This window comes from Microtus ochrogaster, unplaced genomic scaffold (assembly GCF_000317375.1).
Source record: "Microtus ochrogaster isolate Prairie Vole_2 unplaced genomic scaffold, MicOch1.0 UNK17, whole genome shotgun sequence".
Classification (NCBI taxonomy): domain Eukaryota; kingdom Metazoa; phylum Chordata; class Mammalia; order Rodentia; family Cricetidae; genus Microtus; species Microtus ochrogaster.
The window spans coordinates 3,225,135-3,236,685 of record NW_004949115.1 but is presented as its reverse complement, the minus strand read 5'-3'; the positions used below and the strand labels follow the sequence as shown (position 1 = coordinate 3,236,685).

The window sequence follows — 11,551 nt, the reverse complement described above, 5'->3', positions numbered from 1 at the left end:
TCCCTAGCTGTGCTGGAATTTGAACTCACAGAGATCCGCCTGCCTCTGCCTCCCAAGTGCTGGGATTAAAGGCGTGCGCCACCACCGCCCGGCTTCCTCTTTCTTTTCTTTGCTATTGGGTCAACTAGTTTGAGCTTAGGGTTGGTTTCTGAAGTGATTTCATAATATAATTTCATACTGGTAGAATGCCATTAGAATTATTTGCTTTCAGTGGAATCCTAAACCAAGGGATCGTCTCTCTGGATTTAACATTTTAGCCTTTTAACTCCACCTTACCTTTTGGTGTGAATTTTATTTCAGTTCTCCACCCCGACAAAGGTGGGACTGTCATTTTGTGGACATTTCCTTTCTTAACTATGGTATGTCAGTAAACTGGTCCATAGGGTTTTTTTGGTATGGTTTTTATTGATTGTTACATGATACAAAATGTTGATATTTTGTGTGTGTGTGTGAGTGTGTGTGTGTGTCCTCATGAGTGTGTGTACAGATCCTTTTGTGCTATAGTATGTGGAACTCAGAGTAGAACTTTAAGTGTAAGTCCTCACCATCCACCTTGAGGCAGAATCTCTTCATTGTTTGTCACTATGGACACCAGGCTATCTGGGTTCTGAACATCTCAGGCATCTCCTCTTTCTCCTTCCATAGCACTGGGATCACAGACACGTGTTACTTGGTTCATGGAAATTTTATCTTCACGTCTGTATGGGTAATGCTTGCCTCACTGTGTTAGTTAGGGCTTCGACTGCTGTGATAAAACACCATAACCGAAAGTTGGGTAGGAAAGGGTTACTTCATCTTATAATTTGTAGTCTAGCATCTGGAGTAGTTGGGGCAAGAGCTGGTGCAGGAGCTGTAAAGAAATTCTGCTTACTGACTTGGACAGCCTGACTTCTGAAATCACCCAGGACCACCATCTCAGGGGTGGCACTGCCTAAAATGATCAAGGTCCTGCCACATGATCATCAACCAAGAAGATGATCTACAGACTTTCCTACAGGCAAATCCTATAGAAGCATATTCTCAAATAAGATACCTTCTTCCAAGACAACCCTAGGTTCTGTCAAGTTGACCAAAAGAAAACAACAATCTAGCCAGCACACACACTGAAGTGTCTCTCTAGCTGAATTTGGGGGTATTTATGCCTCTCTACACTTAAAATAATCAATCCTTTTTAAAAATGCTTATTTCCGGAGGCTGTGAGCATAGCTCAGTAATTGTTCTAGTTTGTTGTCTGTTGCTCTGATAAACACCATAAACAAAAGAGACTTGGGGATTCAGCTTACAGGTTATAATCCATCATGGAAGTAAGCCAGGGAAGTAGCTCAGGATAGGTACCTGGAGGCAGGGATTGAAGCAAAGACGAGAAAGAAACGCTGCTCACTGGCACACTTCCTTGCTGGCATTCAAGACCTTTCCTATCCTAAATCAACTAGTGATTGAGATGTCCCACTGACAGGCCTGCAGGCCAGCTTTAGTACATTTGAAATTTTTCCACAGCAAAAATAAATTTAAACTATTAAAATATGTGGGGCGATGGTGGAGCATGCCCTCGGGAGGCAAAGGCAAGCAGATCTCTGTGAGTTCTAGGCCAGCCTGGTCTACAGAGTGAGTGCCAGGACAGAGAAACCTTGTCTCAAAACAAATAAACAAACAAAAAACAAACAAAAGAAAAAACTCAAAAAAAGGAAAACATTAAAATACTTTTGCAGCTATAACAAACATAAGTTAAAAACTACATAATTCTGGTTAGTAAGTATATTGATGCTGCATTAGTTTCTGTTTTCTTTAGGAAAAGTAAAAATAGGCCTGAGAAACTTGTGTCCATGTAATACATATTTAATTCATAAAAGATCAGTGGAGTTTTGACAAATTACCAGATATATAGGCAAAGATCAATTTTAGCAGAAGTTCAAAACTAAGAAATTTCATGTAATATTCAAAATACAACAGTGTTTTTGTTGTGGGGTAGCCACCAAAAAGATTACTTGGACACAGGTTAAGCTAATAGAAATTTTTTACTGGCCAGCCAGCAACTACACTGGGCGTTTAGGATCCCAGTATTATACCAAGCCTTTCTCAGGCTGAGCCTTTAGGCAGACAAGGCATTACCTGGGATAATATACTCCATTTAACAAGAGCAGTTATCCAGAAGCAAGACAACAGAAGCCAAAAAGCAAGGTTAGTGCATTTAGAGACTTTCCCAGAACTATGGACTTTGATGGAGTAGGTCTTTGTTTTCAATTTGGCAGGAGGTACTATTTATGTGCTGAGTTTTATGGCCTGAGTGGTACTTCCATCATGGAGTCAGTTGTGCTAAGGTCTGGGGGCCTACTAAGGTCTGGGACACTGTTAAAGTTTTTTTTTTCATTTTTGGTTTATTGAGATAGGGTTTCTCTGTGTACCTTTGGAGCCTGTCCTGGAACTTGCTCTGTAGACCAGACCTCTTGAACTCACAGAGATCCACCTGCCTCTGCCTCCCAAGTGCTGGGATTAAAGGCGTGCGCCACCACTTCCTGGCTCTGTTTTGGTGTGTTGCAGCATAAAACAAATGGCAGAAAGCAGTCTAATAACTAAAGAAATGTCAAAAAATTAACTCAGTGAAGGACATGTGATATTATATGAAGAATCTTGGACTTTAGAGACATTAAGACAAAGAATTTGAAGATAATAAACAGAAAGAGTGGCCTTGTTTTGTTTTCATTTAAGACTCGACTGTGGTGTCTATAGGGAGAGCAAGTGTAAAGAAAACCACTCTAGAGGCAAAGAAGCCGGGATGTGATAATGAAAGCCAAGAACATATAGTAGTAGTTTTAAAAAAATGAAGAACAAGAAATGAAATGAGACATGCATTTGAAAATATAATTGATTCAATGTAGATGGTGATGTAAATTGAAAGTAGAAAATTGATGAGTGACCGTTAAGCCTCAGGTACCCACATTTTGTCTCAACTAAAGAGGCTGAAAACTCCCATCAGAAGCAACTGTTCATTTGCAAGGTTGAAATAATGACATACCATACACTCCATGGTTAGAACTGCCGACATCTGTTTACACACAGTCTGGAGACAAAGCTTTGGCGTAGGTTAGGTTTCTTCTGAGGCCCCTCTCCTTGGTTGTGCATGGCCATCTTGCTGTCTTTATACTGTTTCCACCGTGTGTATACATCCATACCTGTGTTTAAGATTTCTCTTCATGTAAGACACCAATCTGAATTAAGACCTAAACTGATAGTTCCATAGTCAGTCACCTCTTTAAAGACCTCATCTCTTATGTATGATCACCATGTGATGTACTGACAAAATTTAAATATATGAATTTGGATGTGATACAGTTCTGTACATAAGCATTTTTGTACAGGTATCTCTTGTATACTGAGTTTGATTCCTTCACATATATGCCTAGAATTGTGATACCTGGTTTGTAAAATAGTTTTTCTTTTATGAACTTCCTCAGTTAGTTCCACACTGACTGTGTTATAGTCCTACCAAAGAAGAGTTCCTGCCTCCCATTTTCATAAACATTTCTTGTTTATTTTCTTAATGATTGCTATTTTGAGTGCGATGAAAAGGAATCTCAGTGTGTCGTTTATTTGTATTCTCTGATGTTGAATATATTTGCATATATTTATTGTCTATTTTTACTGGTTTTTGGTTCCCTTCATTTGCTCAATAATTGATTTTGGTTCATTGATTGGAGTATCTTTATGGTTTCTGGATGTGAATTCACAAGACATGGGTTTTTGTGCCTTGGTCCTATATCCTGCCAATGAACTAAATTACTTTGTTAGCTGGAATTACTTTACTCTTGATTCTGACAGATTTCTTATACATGGCATCCTATGATCTGCAAGTAAGGGTAATTTTGTTGTTGTTAAGGGTAACGTTGTTGCTGTTTTAAAGATTTTGAGTTTTATAGAGTGAAGCCAATCTCAAAGAGAATGTTGACATTTGAAACGTTTTAAAGAATTCTTTATTTGTATGTGTATGGATGGATATTTTGCCAGCATGTAATTCTGTGCACCACATGCATGCAGTGTTTGTAGGGGCTAGCAGAGGCCGTCGATTCCCCTGGAACTGGAGTTACAGATGATTGGGAGCTGGCATGTGGATGCTGGCAATGGAAGCTGGATCCTCTGGAATAGTAGCCACTGTTCTAAACCACTGCTCCAGCTCCCAGACAGGCTAATCTTACGGTACCTTTCCAACTTGAGGCCATTCGTCTCTTCCTTTCATTTATTTTGAATCTTTAAATTCCGTGTTCTATTTATTTACTCATGTGGAGTCTGAAATGGCACATGTGAGTGTGGCTGTGTGTCACTATTCATATATAGACCTCTGACAACTTCTAAAAGTAGGCTTCTCCTTCTAACTGTAGGTCTCAGGGACTGAACTCAGGTCATCAGACTTGGTAGCACTTGCTTTTGCCTTTACCTTACCAGCCCTCTCTTTCTCTTTCACTCCTCCCACCTCTCTTTCCCATTTTCTTTCTTAAAGGGCAGTGTTGAGTAGCAATGAGGAAAGTAAGAAACCTTATTTTGTGCAAGATCACAGGGATATTTTTTTTCACATGCACATTCAGGATGATACAGTATAGACAGGGACTTTCTCGTTTCCCCATTAATTAAAGATTTTATTTTTTTATCTTTTATAAAGTACCATTGCCAACTCAAGCAAGTTCCCATCTATTCCTAGTTAGCTAAGTGCTTTTTATCATGAGTGGGTGTTGGATTTTGTTAAATGCCTTTTGACACCATTTGAGATAATTACCTGGTATTGTCATCATTGAATTAATATGATATATTTCTTTCCTTATGTTGAACAACTCCAACAGTTCTCAAATAAATCGTACTTGGTTGTGGCACAGAATCTTGTTAATAATTCTTTGAAACTGGTTTGCTGATAATTTTTCATAATTCTGCTTCTGTATTAAGAGACATTGCTAAAGAATAATTGTATGTAATTTTTTGAGTGCCTTTATCAGACTTTGGTATTGGTAATACTGGCCTTGTAGAATGGGAAAGGAAGTGTTCCTGCATTTTCTGTTTTATAATCATTTGGAGGATTTGTGCTTATTTTTTTTATACCGGGGGACTAAGCCTAAGGCCTCTCACATACTAGCCAAGGACTCTACTGAGCAATACCCTAGCTCAGTTCTGCTGTTAAATGTTTTCTAGACTTCACCAGTGAAGCCATCTGTTTCTATTGTCTTGTTGATGAGGTTTTGGTTGTTAGTTCAGTCTCGACTTGTTAAACGTCTGATGAGAATGTCTATGTCTTGTGGGTAAACTTCAGCCATTTATCTGTTCCTACAAAGCATCTGTTCTATTATCTGGATTATTGGCACATAATCACTTAGAGTATTCCACTGCAATATTATTTCTCTAAAGAATCACACTTTCATCTCTGAGTTTAGTCATTTGTGCCTTCTCTTTTTGCTTAGCCACTCTACCTAAGGACAGTTTTCAAGCTGAAGAGATAGTTTACTTGGTAAAGTGTTTGTTATGCAAGTATGTGAACAAAGGTTTTCATTTCTAGCACACACATTAAAAAAAAAAGACAGGTGTGACCCAAGGCACTTGTATACCCAGCCCTGGTAGGCAAAGACAGGAAGATCCCTGGGGCTTGCTGGCATGCCAACCTAGCCTATTTTTAAATTCTAGGCCAGTAAGATAATGACAGTTGGCATTCCAACATGGGTGGAGAAAGGAAAACCAGGTCCCACCCCGAAATGAAGTACTATGGTCCATGGCTTCTAAGAGAAAGAGAGAATCAGTCTTATGAATGTAAGAGCCCCCAGTAGGTTATCCAATCCCTAGTATTCAGCCCTAAACACTGACACACACACACACACACACACACACACACACACTATGAGCATCACTAAATTAGCTCTGCAGGTTGTATTTATGTATATATACATATATTTATGTATATATATATGTGTGTGTGTATGCTCTTACATACATGTGTGTATTTATATTGATCAAAGAGATCATGAATTTTGAGTGGAAAGGAAGGGGTGTGGGAAAAGGTGGAAGAGACAGTAAGGTAGAAATGATGTAAATTCAGTACTCTTATCAAATTCTCAAAATAATAAATAAATGTTAAAATAGTTATAATAATAAGGTAGAGGGCAAGATGGCCTCAACAGGTAAAGACTTGACTTTGAATTCCTCAGCTCACATGATAAAAAGAGAGAATCAACTCCTCTAAATTGTCCTTGAACCTCCTCATGAGGATGAACACACACATACACACATACATACACACACAGAGACACATACACACACACAATCAATCAATCAATAAAAATAGAATTGAAATTAGGGTAAAAGATAGTGATTGAGGAGAACACCCAGCATTTGACCTCTGACTTTACACATGAATATGCACATACATACATACATATGCATGCACATACATGTGAACACATATACACAAGATAATTTTGATATTTTCAAAGAGCAGTTTAGGGTTTTTTATACTCTCTATTGCATGTCTGCTCTAAGCACTATTTTCTAATTCCTCACAGTATTAAGTTGGCCTATTGATTTGGAAATTCTTAATACCAGCATCTCCAAGCGTCAGTGGTCCACCAGCACCTCATCACATCTCCTAGGCTTCATACTGTATTTTCATTTTCATTCACCCCGAGATACTGTGATTTCCTTTATAATTTTGTCTTTGACCTGTTGCTTATGACTGTGTTGTTTCATTTTCACAGATCTGTGAATTCTCTTATTTTTTTCTCCATTATTGGTTTCTAACTTTATTCTGTTGCAGTTAGAAAAGTTACTTTGAAGATTTTGGAAGTTTTTTTTTAATCTATTGAGAATTGTTCTGTGGCCAAGCATATGTTTTTGTTTTTCTTCTGGGTAATATCTCATGTATTCTTGAGAAGAATATGTACTTTACTTCTGGGGGTTGGAGTATTCTATATATGTCTTTTCTGTTTGGTTTACAATCTTCAATTGTCATTTTCCTTATTCATCTCCTAGCTAGATGCTCTAGCTATTATTCAAGATGATATACTGAAATCTCCAGCTACCAGTGTAAAATGGCCTCCCTCAATTCTATTAATGCTTTCCTCTTGAGCTTAGGCAATCTGCTTTTTTAAAAAAAAAATCATATGTTTATAATTATTACATAATTTGATGATTGACTCTTCTCAGTAGATAATTTCTTTGATCTTTTACAAGAGTTGCTGGCTTACAGTCTATTTGGTTGGTCTGCTATCGACAGTGACCCTAGTTCTCATCTGGTTAGTGTTTGCAATGGATCCTGTCCTTTTGCTTTCAACCTATATTGTCTTTCTAGCTAGAGGAGCAAATGCTTGTGTTGTTTTCTCCACTTGCTTGCTAAGCTATGCCTTTTGATTACAGTCTTTGATTATACTGAATTTTATAACTGCGAAAGATGAACACACTTGAATTTTTTGTTTCCTATGTATCATGCTTTGCTTTTTTCCTCGATTCCTGCATTACTGCCTTACTCTGTGTTTAAGTGGCTTGTTTATATAAATCAATCTGGATTATTATATAATTTCCTTGTCTGTACACATATGTGTGTATTTGAAGATAGATTTGCACCTTGGGGCATGCACAGTTTCGACTCCAGTACGCCCCACAGATACCAAAATGTTCATATGTTCAAGTTCCTTATATAAAAAGTTATACTATTTGACTTTAACCTAGGTGTATCTTCCTGTATACTTTAATCATCTCAAGATTATTTGTAATATCTAGTACACTATAAATGCTCAGTATATAGTTTTTTACCTGTATTGTCTGTAGACCAATGCAGCAACAAGAGTATGTACATGTACAATATGGGCAATTGTTTTTAAATGCTTTTAATCCAAAGTTGATTGAATCTATAATTGTATAAGTCACAAATATGGAACGCTGTTTGACTTATGGTTACCATACAGATTAAATTTAACATTCTAAATTTATAGTAGCATAGCTTGAATCAACAACTTATTTTCTTTTTTTTTTCAACAACTTATTTTCAACAGTATAAAAAGACTGTGCTCCATACATATTTTCCTATCCCCCACTATTTATATTTTTGTCATCACAGATTATATTTATGTGCATTATGTGTTCCCTGACATTTAATTATGTCATTTTTCTTTTTTCTTTCTTTTTCGTGGTTGTTTTCGTTCGTTTGTTTGTTTGTTTGTTTTGGTTTTGTTCACTCAGAAAAGGTTTCTCTGTAGCTTTGGAGCCTGTCCTGGAACTAGCTCTTGTAGACCAGGCTGGTCTCGAACTCACAGAGATCTTCCTGTTATTCCTTTCCTTTCTGCTCCTCCCGAGTACTGGGATTAAAGGGGTGCGCAACCATTGCCCAGCTTTTAATTATGTCTTATACATATCAAACGTGATTGGTTTCATATAGAAAATTAACAACCAGAGTTAAAAACTAAAAACACAGCAATGTGAACTTTGCTATTTGTCAATGAAGGTAATTTTACGCAAGGTCTTTATTCTTGATATATCATCAAGGTTCTGTACAGCTCTGTGTCCTTTTGCGTCCACCTGATGCCTTTAGCAGTCTTTGCAGGTTAAATGGAGTGCTAACCAAATCCCTCATTTTCTATTCTCTCTTCACAATGTGTTAATCTCGCACTCATTCTTGAAGTAATGTTTTGCTCCATATAGAATCCCTAGTTAACATTTTCCCCAGTGTTCGAAATCACCAGTTTGCCTTTTGGCCCCGTGGGGCTTTTATGAGGACTCTGCTGCAGAGCACGTTTTTGTCCTTGCCAGGCTGCCTCTCCCTTGCTTTTGTGTGTCTTTCTTTTGGCGTGCCTTTCACCCATTTTGTTATAATCTGTATCATTGTGAAATCTAGGGCCATTATTTCTTCAAGAACTCATTCTTCCTTTTCTTCTTTTATAACTCTGATAATATCAGTGGTGGTCAGCTTCATGTTGCCACACCAGTTCCCTGAGATCTGTTTTTTTTAACTTTCATTTCTGCTTTCATTTCATTTCTTTCCTTTCATTTCTGCTCCTTAATCATCCTCCCATTTTGCTGATTCCCTTTCTGCCTTCTCAGAAATACCATTGAAGCCCTAGAGTAAATTCTCCTATTCTGTTATTGTTTTTTCCCATGGATTATTATTTTAGTTTTTATTATTGTGGGTTTTTTCCCATTGATTCAAGTATTGTTTCTCTGGTTTGGTTTTGAGTTTTGCCTGTATTGCTATTATTTTATATTTAGCCCTTTAAACAATTTTTCATTTTTAAAGCACATTTGAGCCATTTGTTTAAAAATACTTTTACTACAATTCCAATGTCCAGGTCTTGTCAGTGACTCTTCACTTATTTTCATCCTTTGAATGCATTATATTCACCTTCTTCTTTGTAAGGCTTTGGCTTCTTACTATAAACTGAACATTAGAATATTATGATGCAGTGACTATGCAAATCAGTTTTTCTTCCCCATAAGATTTGCTGCTTTTTTTATTTTTGAAAACTACAAATGTCCCTTTGTCTAGTGACTTCCTCCAGTTCTTGGTTGAAATTCATTGTATGTAGCTACAGAATTCTCTTTTCCTTAACTATGTCCATCTATTGTCCTGACAGACATTTCTTGGAGCAACAGAAGCTAAAGTGAAATACCACTTCCCCCCAACCTTAGCAGTTTGGCTCTGGGCTGTGGTCCTCCTTCAGGACTTAGCTAGACTTCCACGGAGCCTTTGGAGCAACCTCAAGTGAAAGTTAAGCTCTTAGAGCTTTTTTGAGTTTGCAACTTAGAGAGAGCCTGTTCCAAATGACCTAGGATACATGTGTGATTTGAATGCACCAATTTCAAAACCACAATTTCAAGCTGACTTTTCCTCCGTGACCTTAGACTTTTCCATCTCAGTTCCCGTCCCTTGCTCCAGATTTCTGCAGGTGCTTTGTCTGCTTCACAGCGTTCCCAAGGTATACCAACTGCTTTTCCAGCTTTCAGTAAGTTACCCAAACCAGAGGTCAGGACTCTTGTATGGTACTTACTTTAGGTATGCCCTGGTAGGTTGGAAGAGATCTAAATTGGGCTGCGAAATGGCTCAGTGAGTAAAGTGCTTGTTCAAGCGTGGAGACCTGAGTTCGCATCTCCAGGGGGGTAAAAAGTGAGGCGCGGCAGTGCACAACAACAAACCCAGTGGTGGGAAAGGGTGGCATGTGATGGCTAGGTACCCCGAACTCACTGGCCAACCAAACTAGCTCAGTAGACTAGGTTTCTTGAGAGATCCTGTCTCAAAAAGTAAGGTGGACATCAAAACATTAATTTTCAAAGCTTTTTCCCCCTTGCTTTTTGTGGTGGTGTTTGTTTTTGAGAGAGAAACATGAAGTTAGGTGACTAAGAAGGTAAAGGTGTTCTGGCAGGAGTTAGGGGAGGCAGGGAATATTATCAAAATAGCTGCTGTGAAAAAAAAATGTTAATAAAATTAAAAAAAAAAACTAAGGTGGAGCTCAATCGAGGAAGCTAGCTGATGTTGAACTTTGGCCTCCAAACACACTCATGGGCTCACACACCCAATTTCCCCCACACAGCCTAAGAAAAACAAAAAGAAGAAAGCTACATAATTTGTGAGTAAGGTGTACAGGACCAGGGCTGCACAGAATGAACCCTGGCTTCCTTCTTCAAGAACCCTGCTGTAGCTAGGGAGGGGCAGTCCACAGCCCAGTTAGCGCCCATAAAGCTTCCCGCTGTTTTCAGTTTGTCTGTGTTTGGACTAAGTGTTCTCTTGATTGCTCTGAACTCTGGTTGTCCAGGTTTCTTGCCCAGTCGCTTCTGACAATTTCTGTCTCATCTTTATAATTACATGTTTTCTTTCCTTAATTAACATTTTTGGAGTTGCATACGTGAATACTGTATTTACACCAATTCCACTCTATTCTCCCTACTCCAACTAATTTTTTTCCTTGCTCCTTGTTACCTAGTGGGGGCAGTTTAACACATTCAACACTTTTCTAGAGGGTTATAAAGTTTCCTTGTTTCTTAATGTTGTCAGGTACTGATGATAAATGCTTAGTTCCAAATGCTCATAGGATGTATTTCATTTACTTAAAAAGAAAAATGTACTTTCTGTTTTTCTTTGTCAGTTTCCAAAATAATGATTCACATCCCAAGTATTCTTCAGAACTGATCAGTTGTAGGGTAGACTTGTTGCTGTTGCTTTGGTTCGGTTTTGCTTCTTTTGGTGGTTTGTTTTGGTTTGGTTTGTTTTGGTTTTAGTTTTGTTTTGTTTTTGTTATCACTACCATTACTAGTGACAATCTGGCAAATTTGTGGGTCAGACATTCTTCATTTATGCTTCTACTGTTCATATGACCGTCATGATGTATGATAGCGGTGGGGGGAATGGAAGAATTTTCCTATTGGTTTTTCAGCGTGTTTACAGACCCCTCTCACACATTCTTTCCGCAGACATGAAATCAATCATTCCCCCACAGAGCGGTAGCAGCTAGCATTTACAGACAAGGCATTATAGGTTTGACTATACGCTTGGCTAACTGTTGTTTCTAAGCGTTTACAGAGGGCAGAGTGAGAAAAAGTG

General features: G+C 38.1%; 1 protein-coding gene across 2 annotated transcripts in view; it reads left to right on the top strand.

Moving 5' to 3' along the window:
- The window catches only part of Radx (RPA1 related single stranded DNA binding protein, X-linked), a 74,576-nt gene that overhangs the window by 51,287 nt on the left and 11,738 nt on the right, over positions 1-11,551 (top strand). The window contains exon 12 of one of the 2 annotated variants that reach the window (XM_005367368.1): positions 2,051-2,057. The exons of the other annotated variant lie outside the window; for it this stretch is intronic. Coding sequence (XP_005367425.1) covers positions 2,051-2,057 — 7 coding nt within the window. The remainder of the gene's footprint in view (positions 1-2,050; positions 2,058-11,551) is intronic. 2 annotated transcript variants of the gene reach the window in all.